This window comes from Mustela nivalis, assembly GCF_964662115.1.
Source record: "Mustela nivalis genome assembly, chromosome: 9".
NCBI lineage: Eukaryota > Metazoa > Chordata > Mammalia > Carnivora > Mustelidae > Mustela > Mustela nivalis.
In genome coordinates, this window is record NC_139028.1 from 43,547,645 (window position 1) to 43,564,213 (window position 16,569).

Consider the following 16,569-nt stretch of genomic DNA (forward strand, 5'->3'; position numbering starts at 1 on the left):
TGAGCTTGTTGTGGCTTTTGCAGCCAAGTTTTATTGCTAGAATGAGACATGAAAATAGGAAATTAAAATTATATTCAATGTGAAAGAAAAGAAGGGAGGAAGAAAGGTACAAACTGTTTCTTCTTGGAAATTGGAAATTAGTTTTCTCATTGGAGTATCTATTAAGTTGAGGTAAACAGTTCTGGGAAAACAAAAACAGTCCGAATGAATGAATATTCATTTACTCACAGTTTTCTCAGAGAACTGTTTTTCTTCTTCTTATTTACCTACTCTGGATCTGGACAGTGCTGGCTTTCACTTACTAGCTGTGTGACTTTGGGCAAATTACTCAACATTCTCTTTCGATAGCACTTAAAGCTATTTTTAAGACATTGGGAAAAGCAGTTTTTAAGAAATTGGGAGAAAGGCCCAGGGTCGCACATTTCTTACTCGATGATGTCAGAACTATAATCTAGGCCAACTGTATTTTTCGTCTAGTGATATTTCCATCATCTACCACTGCCCTGCAACCCCCTCGCCCCCACTGTTTTAAAAACTGCTGCTTGTCAAAGTTTGGTAGTTGAGTTCAGATAAATACTGAGATCTTAAAATTACTAGTATTTTTTCTTTTCTTTTTTTTAGGATTCTAAAGCTATTATATTTTTAAAGAAATTTTCAAGTATACAGAAAAGAGAGTTGTACAATAATTCTCTGATGACCCATCACCCACACTAAATCGTTAGCAAGAATTTGTCATATTTGCTTCATCTCCTTTTCTCGTTCTTTTTTTTTTCCTGAACTGTTTTGAAGCAAATCATGACTTTTCATTCCTTCATACTTCAGTGCACATCTTTAAAACTAAAAACATTTTTTTTCACATAATCTCATAATCACACCTGATAGAATTAGGAACAGTTCTTTTTATTATGTAATGCTCCTCCATACCCCTGGGTGGCTTAAGGAACAGTAATTTATTTCTTGTAGTTCTGGCGGCTGGGAAGTCCAAGATCAAGTTGCCAGACAATTCCATTTCTAATGAGGGCTTTCTTTGACTGTTTTTGTCTTCTTGCTATGTCCTTGCATGGCCTTTCCTCTTTCCTAGGTACATTCATTGTTGGGGGTGGGGGAGGATTGGGGAAGGAAGTAACTGGGGGAAAGGGAGAGGCGGGCTTTCTCTCTTTCTCTTCTTCCTATAGGGCCACTAATCTTAATGGGTTAGGACTCCACCATTATGACGTCATTTAATCTTAATTACCTTCTAAAAGCCTTGTCTCCAGTTACAGTCACATTGGGGGTTAGAACTTCAATATAGGAATTTGGGTTAGGGGCCACCTGGATGGCTTAGTCAGTTAAGCAACTGCCTTCCGCTCAGGTCATGAGATCAGAGTCTTGGGACCCAACCCATGTCAGGCTCCTGCTCAGCAGGGAGCTTGCTTCTCCCTCTCTCCCCACTTGTGCTCTCTCTCCCTATCTCTTTCTCTCTCAAATAAATAAATAAAATCTTAAAAAAAGAATTTGGGGTGGGGACACAGTTTAGCCCATAGCAATGACAGACTTCATTTTTAAATGGTAGTCACAGTGGGACAGACACCTGGAGGCTCAGTTGGTTAAGTGTCCTTGATTCTTTATCTCAGCTCAGTTCTTGATCTCAGCATCATGAGTTCAAGCCCCACATTGGACTTCACACTGGCTGTGGAACCTACTTTAAAAAAAATGACATTTATAGCGCCAGCATGCTTGCTTCTATAGTGATGATGATAGTCATTTTTCCTAATACTTTAATATAATTCTGTCCAAGAGAGATAATTACTTCTTATTTTGTAAATACCAGGTCTTTAATTGTAGTTCTTGCTGTTTTTTTCCCCCTTAGTAACTCTTTGGTTACAGTCACTGGGGAATTTATATTCTTACTTGTAATATGTCAGAGCAGAAATAGTATTAATAAGAGGTGACACAGTAGCTTTGCCATTATAATTGTATTTATGCAGCTAATCTGACTTGGAGGAGAATACTTGTGCAATAATATTCATTTGTCATAAATAATAACTAACAAATGTGCCAGGTATTCTTTTCTTGATACTTTCTGTGTTTTATTGAGAGCAAGGAGGGGAAATGATCTGTGGTAAAGAAAGAATCTGTATACTGGAATAGTATACAATAACAAAAATATCTGAGAGGAAGAGCTTGCAGATGATTAAAGGCAATAAAGTATACAGGTATTTTGATAAGAATACATCCAGTGTACAGTAAAGGAAGAGAGTCATGCCTACAAGATGAATAGGGGCAAAGAGGGCATGGGAGTCTATGAAGGACGTTGCAGGCAATTATCAGCAGGGGTAGCAAAGGAAAGAGGCGTGAAACGGCTAGAAGATAGAGGCACTCTGTAAGCCATTCCCAATGGCTTCAGATGAGTTAAAGCTACAGTGAGTTACGTAGAACAAGGTCCAGATCATGGAAGACTTCTGGTGTTATGCTAAGGAGTTTGGGTTCAATTTGGGAGGGATTGAGGAATCAATAAAAATTTAAGTTAGGGGAATGATATGATAGGATCTCTGTTTTTGAAGGACCACTTTGGCATTAGTTTGCGGTGATATATTGGGTGAGTAGAAGAAAGGAGACGGGTGATTTGCTGTAGTTCAGGTAAGAGGTGTTGAATTAAAGCAGTAAAAATTAGGATGGAAAAATGGATGCATTTGAGGTGATGGGGAGGTGGACACTATAGGACTTCGGATTGATTGGATGTGATGCATTGCTGAGCACTGCCTTGGGCCTAACTCACATTTCTAACTGAGTCTTACAGGACCCCACTTTGCAGATTTCTTCCATAATAGCTAAACTGTAGCACAGAGAAGACAGATAGTTATATTGATTCAAATTTAGGGGTTGGCAAAGCCGTGTTGGCCAATGAATAGGATATAAGGATGCTGAAGGTTTGCTGAAGAGATTATAAAATATTCCTGTACATTTCAGGCCAGATAGGGAGAGAAGTGTGTGGGAGAAGGAGAGCAAAGAAGCATGAAGGATAATGACCAGTGGAGGGGCTGAGAGATGATTTGTCTCCAGTGTGTTGAAGATTAGATGAAGGAAAGGTTAAGAAAGTGAGATATTTGGAAAGGATACCATCTGTCGGTAGACAGAGATTGGTTTCCTTGAGTTTAAGATTGTAGACACTGAGTAGTTCCCAGAATGATGAAGACCAGGGTATGACCACAGAAGCACATTGCTGAAGTGGGAATGTGGGTGAGGGGGTGTAGGAGCTGAGGAATTTTGCAGTAGGTTGTTGCTGGTTTATCCTTGTCGCCGTTAAAATTGCCATGATGGCTTTGGAGCAGAGAGCAGCTTTGGAGAAGAAAAGTCCTGAAAAAGTCCTTAGTGAGTGAGCAGTAATTAAAAGGTAGGTGGATGACAGTAATAGGGAAGCTATACACACAAATGCCAGAAGAGGAAAAAGTCTTTTACATGTGAAGATGGAAAAGTAATACTAGTGTGGAAACGTGAGAGTGGAGCTGGGGAAGTGCTGGTTTTGCCTTTGGGTTTTGTTAGGTGCTGGGGAAGAGTCTCCTTTAGAAAATGCTACAGGGAAGTGGGGTCTCCCAGGAAGAGGGGCTGAGGCAGAGAGGTGGAGGGAAAATTCCATTGAAGATGTGAGGCATTTGAGTCACTCTGAAATAACGACTCGGATGTAAAGGTTAGGACCAGCTAGTAGCTGAAAGAAGACCTGAGCAGGGAAAATGCATGGAGGAAACACATAGAGAGGAAGGTCTGGCATTTTTGCAGAGAGGCTCAGGATGACAAGGATGGCAGGAATGTTTGGACCGACGGCAGTGAAGTTTGTGGGCCTAGGAAAAGTGAGGACCAAAGTGGTATTGGTTACTTAATGAGGTTAGCAGACTGCAGTCTTTGCTCCGAGTTCAAATGCCTTGCCAGTTACAAAATTCTTATCCTCTAGCAGTTTATGATTTAAAAAAGAGGAGGCCATGTAACCAAAGAACTCTGGTCTAATGTGGAAAGTGTTAGGTGTAATTACAGAGTATAGGCAGAAGTCTGTGAAAGTGCAGAGGAATGAGAGTTTAGCTCCAGCTGGAACACCACGGGAGGACTTCTTGGAAAGCTTGCTTTTTAACTGGGTCTTAAAGAGTTGGTAGGATGTCAATAAATAGACGGGGATAAAGAGGCATTCTGTTTTGGAATGGCATGAGCAAAGATGTGAATTCAGGGAAATACAGAGCTTGCTTGTGGAATAGTTCATAAAAGATCAACATAGAGAGTTTGACCTCAACAGAAGCAAGGGAGCAATGGAAAAGAGCAGCAGACATTAGATTGTATTATACCAGTGGCCTGTGATGATCAGAAGCATGCACAAAGCCCATCTGACAGAAGAAAAAAAAAAACACTGAAAATAGAGCTCTGCATTCTAGGGTGTCACCTCCAGTCTGAGTGGCCATAAAGGGCAGCACATCCTGTTTATACCAGAAGAACATTGAATAGTTCTGTTGTGTGTATGGGCATGTGTGTGTCTGCCGTCATCACAAGAACAGCAATAGGATATACTCTACTCCTGTCTCTTTCAGCCTCTACTCGTTTGCTTGGGGTTTAAAACCTCTTGTAAACTGGTCACCTAGAACTATACACATCAGCGCTGCTTCACATATAACACGGTGCGTCATAATATCTACTACCCATGTTTATGCATGTCTGGAAAGAGAAGTTAATAATTAAAAGCTATTTGCCATACTTCTGCTTGAAGGACTAATTCTTTGAGACTGCAAGTTATTAGTTATAGAACCTAGCTTTCTTATTTTATGTCCCTTAGATATATTTACTTTATACTTTGACTTTAAATAACCCTTTGGTTTCTCAGTGGCACATGCTATTATATCTTCTCTGTCAAATCATTTTTTCTAAGTAATACCCATAATTCCAAATTGTGTTTTATTGCCTTTAATTTTATCTTCTCTTAGAAGGTCATATGTTTAAAAAGTAGTTTTGCACATTTGAACTTGTCCAAAATTGACTTTATGAGGTGCTGATTGCCATATCATTTAGAATTGTGTTTGGCTGTACAGAATAAAAAACTCCATTGCAGTGTTTTTAAAAATTGAACTTCAGGGGCACCTGGGGGGCTCAGTCGGTTAGGCATCTGACCCTTGTTTTGGCTCAGGTCATGATCTCCTAGGTTGTGATATCAAGCCCTACATTGGACTCCATGCTCAGCGGGGAGTCTGCTTGAAGATTCTCTCCCTCTGCACTCTCTCTCTGCTGCACATACCCTCTCTCTCAAATAGATAAATAAATCTTAAAAAAAAGAACTTCATTTTTTTTATATAACAAAATTCGATACGTAGGGAGCTGGTGTGGATTCGGCTGCTCAGTGATGCCACGAGGACTTTATGTTCTTCCTGTTATTTGGGTCCCAGTTCTTAGCAGGTCAGCTTGTTGGTCATGTTTACAAGATGGCTATATTATTCCTAAGCTTTACATTCTTGTTCCAGCCAAGAGAAAATGGGAAAGGTTAAGGACTGTCCTGCTGTTCCTGCTCACCTTTATTATGAAACCTTTGATTTTTGTAACTATTAACATAGTTTCTCTTAAATCTCATTAACCGAAGTTGTGTCACATAGTTCTCCTGGCCACAAGGGAGCCAAAAGCAAGCCTGTCATGTTAGGCTGGGCACATTTTGCCCTAATCAAAGTCAGGGAAAAAAGAGTTATGTATGTATATGGAGTAGGCAACAAATAATGTCTCTCAAAGTACTATGCCTAAAGTTTGATTATTTTATCTGTTATTTTAACACAGATGGCATTTAATTAGTGAGAAGTTGGCTACAACAACAAAAAAGAAAAAAGAAGAAAGGAAGAAAATATTTCTCTGTCAGTTTCTCTATCTTTATATTGTAAAATTAGATAATAGAATTTCTTGTGACTACTCCTTTGTGTAATATTACAAGTTGTTGGGTCTAAACAAATAACAACTTATACTCACACCTTGAAATAGTTAATAAAATAAATACATGTTTGCATTTGAAAAAAATGTTATGAAGTCTTCCTACTAGAATACTGTTTTTAATCCATTTAAGTGAATTTATTTTGGGAGAGATAATTTTCCCATTGTATGAATATATAAAAACATTTTTCAGGGCACCTGGTTGGCTCAGTCAGTTCGGTGTCTGCCTTCAGCTCGGGTCATTGTCTCCGGGTCCTGGGATGGAGCCCCACATAGGGCTCCCTGCTCTGTGGGGTGCCTGCTTTTTCCTCTGCCTTTGCCTGCTGCTCTCTCTGCTTGTCCTCTCTCTCTCTCTCTCTCTCTGTCAAATAAATAAATAAAAAATCTTGTAAAAAAACCAAACATTTTGCAGATGGCATGATCTTACATTGGAGAACTGTAAAGGCTCTACCAAGAAACTGTTAAAACTAATAAACAAATTGAGGAAAGTTGCAGGATGCAAAATCAACATGCAGAAATCAGTTGTGTTTCTATACACTAACAACTCTCCAAAAAAGAAATTAAAATAATTCCATTGTGGTAGCATCAAAAAGAGTAAAATACTTAGGAGCAAATCTAACCAAAGAGGGTAAAGACTTGTACAAACTGTAAAACTGTGATGGAGAAAACTGAAGGCATAAATCAATGGAAAGTTATATTGTGTTAATGGATTAGAAGAATTAATCCTAAGATGTCCATGCTGACCAAAGTGGTCTACAGATTCAACACATTCTTTAAAAATTCCAGTAGCAATTTTCATAGAAAAAAGCATCCCGAAATCATTGTGGTACCTCAGAAGACCCCAAATAGCTAAAGCAATCTTGAACATGAAGAACAAAGCTGGAGGCATCTTACTTCCTATCTTCAAACTGTATTGCAAAGCTGTAATTTTCAAAACAGTATGGTCCTGGCATAAAAAAGGGACACACAGATTAACAGAACAGGGTAGAGAGCCCAGAAATAAAACCACACAAATACAGTCAACTTGTCTTTGAAAAGGGTGCCAAGAATGTACAGTGGTTTTGGTAAAAATGGATATCCACATGCAAAAGGATGAAATTGAACCCTGATGTTACACTATTCACAGAAATCAAACCAAAATGGATTAAACATTTAGATGTGAGGCCTGAGTGTTTAAAAATCCTAGAAGGAAACAAGGGAAAATCTCCTTAGCATTAGCTTTAGAACAGTTTCTTGGACTTGACACCACTAGCATAGGCACAACAAAAGCAAAAATAAACTACATCAAACTAAACAATTTCTCTATAGCAAACGAAATAACAAAATGCAAAAGGGACCTGCAGAATATGAGCATATTTTCAGACCATAGATCTGAAAAGAGGAGGATGGGGAGATACTGAGCAAAAGGGACAAAGTGTTAGATACAATGTGAATAGTTCCAGGGACCTTATGTATAGCATGGTGACTGTTGTGAGTATACTCTTGAAATTGCCAAAAGGGTAGATCTCAAATTTTCTCCCCACAAAAAAAAAAAAAAAGTAATGATGTGAGGTGATGGATGTTTGTGTTGGCTTGATTGTGGTACTCATTTCACATTTCAAGGTGTATACATATATCAAAACATCATGTTATACACCGTAATGTGTCCTGTATAGTTCTCCTTTATCAGTCACTCCTCAGTAAGGCCTAAAAATGTAACAAGAGAAATTGAAGTGACAGTTTCTTTTGGAGAAGATGGTTTTCACATTGTAGAAATAATTTAGTTATTGTTACAGCAGGTTTATGGTGAACAAATTTTAAAATAAAAATCTGGTTTTTAAGTTTCACATCTCAAGATGGTTTATTTTATCAAAATCTGATGAAGCAAATTTGACTTTTGATGTGAGGAAGCCTTTCAATATGTTGGAAGTGGAGCTTTAGAAAAATGTATTTTTTAATCAGAACCTTAAGCTTCGATTCCAAGTGCCCGAGATTTTTTCACCTTTTTTTTTTTAAATTTTAAATGATTTTAACTTTGTTTTACTGATATAAGGAAATGATGTAAATCATTCAGTTTGTGGTATAGGCATATTGTCACTGTTTTAGAATTTAACAAAAATAATACATGTTAATAGTATATGTAGACATTCAGGTGGATTTTGTGGAAAATGAAGACAGTTCTTCCTTTTGGGGTAGTTAAATTAATTAAATTGTGATTACGTAATGTAATGGAAGAAGTAGATATTTAAGACAGGCTTATATAGAATTTGATTAGTGGAAAGATACAGGTGGAAAGACAGTTGACAGGCACCTGTATCTGTTCCACTTCTCTAGCCCTGTGAACTTTTTGTAGTTTCTCAAGTGTTCTGGGCCCTTCGATCATTCAGGATCTTTGCAGTGCTTTTGGTTTGTATGCTTTTGGAGTTCCCTTACTTGTCAGCTTGGCAATTTTCTGTCTTTCAAGACTTGCTTCAAAGAATATCTTTTCTGTGAAATCTTCCCTGAAGTTCCTGGGGAAAGTTGGGTTCTTCCTTTGCCTTTCCCCCACGGTCCATTTTCTCTGTTTCTGTCTCTGTCTCTGTCTTTATGTTTCTCTCTGTGTTTGTAGTGTGTTAACCTTGAAAATAAAGCTGTCAGTTATATTTCCAGCAAAATGGATTTATCAGGAATAACAGAATTGCAGTTTGAGACATAAGCATTATGGCACAACCATAGGCAAGTCCAGAGAACAAAGGAGAGGGATGCTCTTTTATGTGGAAAAGGGGGATACAGAGGAGCAGTTATAAACTTTGTGTTAGAAACACAAAGCTCATTGGACTAAACTGGTGTTTGAAGTGTAGTGGCTTTAGTTGGCTGAGTTGTGACAGCTTCTCTTTGGCGGGGCTTTTGCCAGGCAAGGAGAAAATCTTCCTTCTCCTGGGGTGGTAAAATAGAGGCTTCTTCCTGTTGGGAATGCAGAGGACTGCAGAGAATGGTAGTGCGTGAGAGATCCCCCCCCCCTTCTTGCCTCCTGACTATTTTAAAGGGGGCTTCCTTTCTTCAGTTTCACAGGGCTTAGTATCGTCATCACAACACACCATTTATTTACTTATCTGTCTCTGCCACAGTTTGTGAACTTTGTGAACGTGAGGGTTTTATCCTATTTATCTCCAAATCTTAGAGCCTAGTGTAATGGTTTTGTATATTGGATCATTCAGTGAGTGTTGATTGGATGGATGAAGGAGTGGATGGTTGAACAAAAAGAATTAGCCCCATGTTTATTCAGGAGTACTGGGGGTCTGTCCAGAGGGACTGTGGTAAAAATACTTAAGCCTGCAGGTACAGGGAGTTTGTAATTTATCAGTATTTGAAGACAGGCTTGAATAGACAAAGTAGGACTGGTTGGCAATGGAAGTTTTAATAAATAATGGAGTTACAATTAGTAGAATTTGAAGTTCGAATTAGTAGAATTTCTGAAATTGTGTTTTAAAGCCCTCATTTTTGAAACGTACTGTGCTTTTGTGTTTTGTAGTGCTTCCACTTCTCATTCAGAGAATTCAGTGCATACAAAATCAGCTTCTGTAGTGTCATCGGATTCCATTTCAACTTCTGCAGACAACTTTTCTCCTGATTTGAGGGTATGTATGCCATTTTTTTGAAGTATTTTGATATATTTTTTGTTAGCTGTTTGTGGCCAACACTGAGTGTAACCTTGCCCTAAGTGCAACCTTGCACTAAGTTACAACCTTGCTCTAAGTAGTCTACCAAGACCCGTCTTTATAGTATATCCCAGAACAGGCCCCAGGTCTGGAAATCTTATTTGTAAAAGAAAAATTGTAATTCATTTCTGAGTTTGATAACTTTGAAGTTCTTCGCAAAAAGATAATTAGTGTGTTTGGTTGTCATGTCAAAGATGTTCAAAATTACTCCCATAATGGTGGCCCATAATAGCTAACCTTTTTTGAGTACTTACCATATCCTGAGTGTTGTTCTACATCCTGTAATGAAATAGCTCTTGTAATACTTCTTCAAATTCTGTGAGATAGAGACTATTTTCATCACTATTCTAGGAATAATAATAATTCATAGAGCTTAATACCATGTCCAAAGTCTCGTCACTAATAAATTCTCTAGCTAGTCTAGCTCACCTCCAGTTCTGGAGCTAAGTCACTTAAATATAGTGTTGTAGTTGCTATGCATCTCATTATAGTTTAAATATTCTTGTATTTGTTCAAGGTCTTATTGCTATGAAATTAACCACACCAGTGATACCCTGTAGCATTTTGAATGTTTTTGGATTCATCGGCCTTTCTGCAACTGCTTATCTTTGAATGATGGAGAAAATGAATTTCATGTGCAGTGCTAACCCTTAAACCTTGGAGTCTTTTTATCCTGACCAAGTGGCTGCTTTCCCAGTGGTTATACTTCCACAATTTTAATAAGAACATTTTTATTTTTTATATTAATGAAGTCATTTGCTCTTAAGCATATACTGAGACTGTATCTTTTTTTGTGTTAAATTTTCAAGACAGAATCCAACAGATGTAAGAATACAGATTACAAAACATCTGTAAAGTCTTCCTCTTTTTTGTTCTTGTGTTGTGAAATGTCATAAAATAATAGTTTGGGTATAACCTGACTTTAAACATTATTAAAAATAGTAAACATTTATCTTTATAGTCTGGATATATTGTGCTAATTATGAAGGCTTCATAATATCTTTAGCTATTATTTTGTTGCATAATATACATTAAGGGCAGGGTTCATCATTAATAATGATGGATATAAACCCATCATTCCCTCTCCTTAATTCATTGCTATTTAAAAATTTATCTTTTGGGGCACCTGGGGCTCAGTTGGTTAAGACACAGCCTTTGGCTTAGGTCATGATCCTGGAATCCCAGGATAGAGTCCCACATTGGGCTCCCCGTTCAGCAGGGAGTCTGCTTCTCCCTCTGACCTCCCCACTCCCTTTATGCTTTCTCACTCTCTCTCTCTCTCAAATAAATAAAATCTTCAAAAAACCCCCTATCTTTTATATATGTATCTAACTTTTGTTTATTCATTACGTTAATACAAATCCACTGAAGGCCTGTGAATCTTTTTGGGCTACTTCTAGGCAGATTACATTAGTTAAAAACATCATTTTTTAAAAAAGATTTTATTTATTTACTTATTTGAGAAAAGAGAGCCAGTGAGCAAGGGGGCGGGGCAGCAAAGGGAGAGGGACAAGCAGACTCCGTGTTGAGCATGGAGCCTGATGTGGGGCATAGCCCCTCAGCCAAAGCCAAGGGTTGGATGCCCAACCGACTGAGCCAGCCAGGTGCCCCACAGTGTTTGCTTTTAACTCGTGTTGTGATGATAAAGAACTCCTACTAGGAGTGGGAGAAATGTCACTTTTGCTTCTGGCTATGCCTGCATTATTAATATTCAATCTGCCTTTTCTTGCCTGAAATAAAATATAAGTAAATGGTTCAAAATAAACCATTTTTGTGTTCTTGTGAGGGTTATGTTAGTTAAACTACTTAACTAGCTAGGCACACCTGTGAATCACAGCTGAAAGGTGGCCTCTGCTCTCAGCTTTTTTGAAGGCAGGTCTCCTTCATTTCCTTGGGACCCAAACTTATAAATAAGAGTGACTGACTTACATTGGGACAAAATGAGGGTCATAATTTTTTTTCAAATATTTTATTTATTTATTTGACAGAGAGAGAGAGATCACAAGTAGGCAGAGAGGCAGGCGAGAGAGAGGGGGAAGCAGACTCCCCGCTGAGTAGAGAGCCCGATGCGGGGCTCAATCCTAGGACTCGGGGATCATGACCTGAGCTGAAGGCAGCAGCTTAACCCACTGAGCCACCCAGGTGCCCCCATAATTTTAATTTGTATATTAAACATTATAATTTATTTCTTACTAGATATTTAAAAAAATTTAAAACACTTTGATTTACAGAAAAATTGCATAGATAATATGGGGTTCCTATGTACTTGACCTCCACTTTCCCCTATTATTAATGTCTTACATTTGTGTGATACATCTCTCAAAAATAATGAACCCATGGTATAATTAACTAAAGCCTACACTTTTTTCAAGTGTCCTTAGTCTTTACATGATTTCCTTGTTTTTGTTCTAGGATCACATCTAGGACATCATATCACATTTATCAGTCATGTCTCCTTAGGTGTTTCTTGGCTGTGACACGCTTTCAGACTCTTTGTTTTTGGTGATCCTGACAGTTTTAAAGAGCACTCATCAGGTGTTTTGTAGGCTGTCCGATATTTTACCCATAGACTGGGGTTATGTCTTTTGGGGAAGAAGACCACAGAGGTAAAGAGCCATCTTCATCACATCATGTCAAGGGTACATACTGTCGACATGATTTATCACTGTGGATGTTAACCTTAATCACTTGGTGGAGGGAGGTAGAGTTAGGGGTTTTCAATGCAAAATACTTTTTTTTTTCCCCTCCCCTGCCTTTTTATACTGTAGTCTCTGAAGGAAGTGGCTATGCACAGCCTGAATTTAAGCTCATCTTGTTGAGAGTGGAACTTCTACATACATTTTTTGTAATTCCTCTGCCTGGAGATTTGTCTCTCCTCTCTCATTTATCACTTTAATGCAGCCATTTATTTATATCAGTATTTACTTATGGATATCTATTTTATATTTTGGATCTTAATTCAGTGCTACCTTGTTGTGCAGATTGTTCCAACTCCAAATTGAGAGTTACCTCAGTTAGATTATCTGTCCCTTCGATGTATTCCTATCATTGTTTTGTTTTGTTCTCAACCCTGTGTTACTTTACTAAGTAAGCACTACAGGATAGTCCAGCCTTATCTTGATATTTCCTGCCTCAGTTTTAAAATCATCATCCATTTCTTTCTCACATTGAGGTCCTTCATCCATTTTGATTCTATTTTTGTGTGTGGTGTAAGGAAATGGTCCAATTTCATTTTTCTGCATGTGGCTGTCCAATTTTCCCAACACCATTTATTGAAGAGGCTGTCCATTTTCCATTGGACATTCTTTCCTGCTTTGTCGAAGATTAGTTGACCTTAGAGTTGAGGGTCTATTTCGGGGCTCTCTATTCTGTTCCATTGATCTCTGTGTCTGTTTTTGTGCCAGTACCATGCTGTCTTGATGATGACAGCTTTGCAATAGAGCTTGAAGTCCGGAATTGTGATGCCACCAACTTTGGCTTTCTTTTTCAATATTCCTTTGGCTATTCAAGGTCTTTTCTGGTTCCATATAAATTTTAGGATTATTTGTTCCATTTCTTTGAAGAAAATGGATGGTACTTTGATAGGAATTGCATTAAATGTGTAGATTGCTTTAGGTAGCATAGACATTTTCACAATATTTATTCTTCCAGTCCAGGAGCATGGAACATTTTCCCATTTCTTTGTGTCTTCCTCAGTTTCTTTCATGAATACTTTATAGTTTTCTGAGTATAGATTCTTAGCCTCTTTGGTTAGGTTTATTCCTAGGTATCTTATGGTTTTGGGTGCAATTGTAAATGAGATTGACTCCTTAATTTCTCTTTCTTCTGTCTTGTTGTTGGTGTAGAGAAATGCAACTGATTTCTGTGCATTGATTTTATATCCTGACACTTCACTGAATTCCTGTACAAGTTCTAGCAGTTTTGGAGTGGAGTCTTTTGGGTTTTCCACATATAGTATCACATCATCTGCGAAGAGTGATAGTTTGACTTCTTCTTTGCTGATTTGGATGCCTTTGATTTCCTTTTGTTGTCTGATTGCTGAGGCTAGGACCTCTACTACTATGTTGAATAGCAGTGGTGGTGATGGACATCCCATTTCTCAAGGAGCCCAGATTTCTTTTATTGGAGAATGGTATTAGAAACCAAGATCTGGGCACTAGGCTTTCTTCCTTTCTCCCTTCCTCTCCCTCTCTCTCCCTCCCTCCCTCTCTCTCTTTCTTCTTTCCTCCCTCCCTCCCTTTCTCTCTCTCCTTCCTCCCTCCCTCCTTCCCTTCCTTCCTTCTCTTTCTTTCTTCTCCCTTCCCTCCCTTTCTTCCCTCTCCTCCCTCCCTCCTTCCCTACCCCACCTCTTCCCTCCCCTCCCTTCCTTCCTTTCACCAAAAAGGAACAAAGTTATTTTACTTCTGAAGCAAAACGTCATTTGCATGCATTTTATTTGGAGGTGATATCATGGGTGGGGTGATCATATATGCACATTAGTCTGGAGTAGTCTTATTTTATGCCTGTTGTCCCTTCCGGTTTAACATCAGATACAAAAATGTACCAGAGTATTGACTTTCTTAGCGCTCTGGAGTACCAAGGGAATCTTCTGAAATTACATATCGACTCCATGACTGTTGGGATTCTCTCCATTAGTGCCTTATGAATTAAGCATCTTTCAAAGTTTAGAGGGTCCCTCGGAAAATCTTTATGAGATGAATGAAGAGACAGTTGTTAAATGTTAAACTGAAGAGAAGATGGTTTTGGGCAGCAAAGGTTAATTGTACTTTCCATAGTAGTGTGTAGTCTGCCTGTTACCCTGTTCCCTCATTTTTAAAGTTACCTTTGATTCCTAGTCTTTTTTCTCAGTTGTGGAAGGGAGATGAATGATTAACATTGCATTAAATGTTAGTATTCTTTAAAAAAATGCCACCTGATTTCAAATATGTGCTCTTTTCAGAGGTGAGATAGGAAGAATGTGCTTCTAATACTTGAAAAAAATCTTCTTGCTACTGGTAAACATTTATATATGCCAGTATCGTAGCCAGTGAGGTTTATCCGAGGTGCGATTATTGCTATATAAGCCTCATCTCCTTTAACTTCCACAACAGTCCTGTGAGACAGATACTGTGACTCCATGTCACTAGTGAGAAACCTGGTATTCAGAAGAGATTAATTAAGTCCCATGCTTAAAGGCATGCAGCTCTGTGTTCGCCTTACTTGGTCTCAGGTGGGTTGTGTCCCTGTACAGCACATTACCCAGAGTGACTGGCCTTCTGTGACTTGGCTGTTGTTTTTATACATGTAGTGAGCTTTTCTGAAGGGACAAAGAATATCCCAATACATTTTTTGAGGTAGCAGTAGCAGTTTTGAACATTACTTCCTTAATAAATTAAAATTCCTTTCCTCAATAATCAGAAAAGGAGGCTTTTTGTAGTAAAGGTTTGATCTCCCCTCAGTTCTGTTAGTTGTTTATATTTAGTGTGTATAGTGTGTATACCTTCAGTGGCCCTAAAATTTAAGTGTGCTAGTTAATTATAGGTGAGCCCAACTGCAGACAGCTGTGTGTTGTTTTCTGCCTGATCGTGGTTTGGCTCTATGCTTGAGATGAGGGGCTTGGTATGGTTGGTGGTTGTGAAAATCATCATTCACAAATGATTTGAAGTTAGTTAACCTCCAGGCTTTGAGTTCTCCACATAGCCTCAGCTGTTTATCCCTACCCTGAGCCTTAACCTTTTAAAGCTCCTTTAGCAACAGCTTTTAAATGGAAGTATGAAAAGCACCATGCATTGGAAAGCTAATCCAATTTCATTAGAAATCTTAAATCAAATTGTAAAAAATTTCTGCTACAGGTGTTGTGCAGTGACCCTTTTCCTGAGAATATAGTGGGTTAGTTGATTAACAGCTGAATGTAAAAGCTTGTGTTGAGGATTTCTTATTAAAACAAGATGAAACTATGCTAGATATTTGAAACTTGTATTTATTCAAGAGGAGTTCGCTTTATATTTTTCATCTTTTCAGCATTGCTTGTTGTGGAATGGTAAAATCCATTCATGTGTTTCTGAAAAACTGAGCACAAATTTAGCCTTGGTAAATTCAATCATGGTTCCTCAGTGAATAAATGCAGAGTGTTTGTTTGCTTCTTTTCTTCTTCATGTGGTAGAGAAACTTATGTAATTTCATTAAAATTTTTCAAAAAAATCCTTTCAAAATTCCCCCTCCCCCTTCTTTCTCCCTGCCCCCTTTCATTTAAAACTTTTAATACAAATGCATTTATTTTTTTTTATAAATCTGCAGTTGTTAAAATCAAGCTTTCTTTAATAACATATTTTTAAAGTTTAGCACTTAGTGAAATTAAGAACCTAAAGAACTAGTGTCTGGTTAGTTTATTTGCTGACTGAAATAATTTCCATGAAATGCAGGATTTGAAAATTCAGATGCATACAGCTCTATTTATTTATAAAGTGTAATTTGCATAGTGTTGGGTTTTAATTAAAATAAATTCCTTAAATGGTGGTGACTAAAAGATAAATTAGAAGTTGTACTATGCAACATTTCCTTTGTGGTATCTGTGATAAGGCATTTATACCAATGTTTGTCTATAATTCAGAATCAATATTAGAATGGAATTGTATTTTATATCTTTTATCTCTATTTTATAAGGCCTGTTTGATCTTGGAATATATGTGTTATATGACATGTATAATTTATGTATATATAAATACTATATATGAGATAAAATTTGAAATATGAAAATAATATTTTCAGTTTTTAGCCATCTGCCCTTGTAATAGTTGAAAGGCTTAAATCAAGTAAATTTGCTTGTCTTTTTATATTATTTGTATTTTCTTTATGAAACAAAGGTCGGAGATAATTGGATTATTTCTTATCTAGAGTGTGTGCATGAATATTGACATGTTCTGAAAATACGTAAATATAGTCAGAATGAATTAAGACTCATTGAGCAGATATTAGATAGTGAACATTTACA

General features: G+C 37.7%; 1 protein-coding gene and 1 long non-coding RNA gene across 4 annotated transcripts in view; one reads left to right on the top strand and one right to left on the bottom strand.

The window, feature by feature from the left end:
- MTMR2 (myotubularin related protein 2) overlaps positions 1-16,569 on the top strand; it is a 123,559-nt gene that overhangs the window by 32,063 nt on the left and 74,927 nt on the right. For both annotated transcript variants that reach the window (XM_082682647.1, XM_082682648.1), the window contains one exon: positions 9,413-9,518. In XM_082682647.1, the coding sequence (XP_082538773.1) occupies positions 9,413-9,518 (106 nt within the window). The remainder of the gene's footprint in view (positions 1-9,412; positions 9,519-16,569) is intronic.
- Positions 1-16,569, bottom strand: part of LOC309840521 — a 39,854-nt gene that overhangs the window by 14,677 nt on the left and 8,608 nt on the right. The window contains exon 3 of one of the 2 annotated variants that reach the window (XR_014298648.1): positions 6,034-6,277. The exons of the other annotated variant lie outside the window; for it this stretch is intronic. This is a non-coding gene — a long non-coding RNA (uncharacterized lncRNA). Of the gene's footprint in view, positions 1-6,033; positions 6,278-16,569 lie in introns of those variants that run through there. 2 annotated transcript variants of the gene reach the window in all.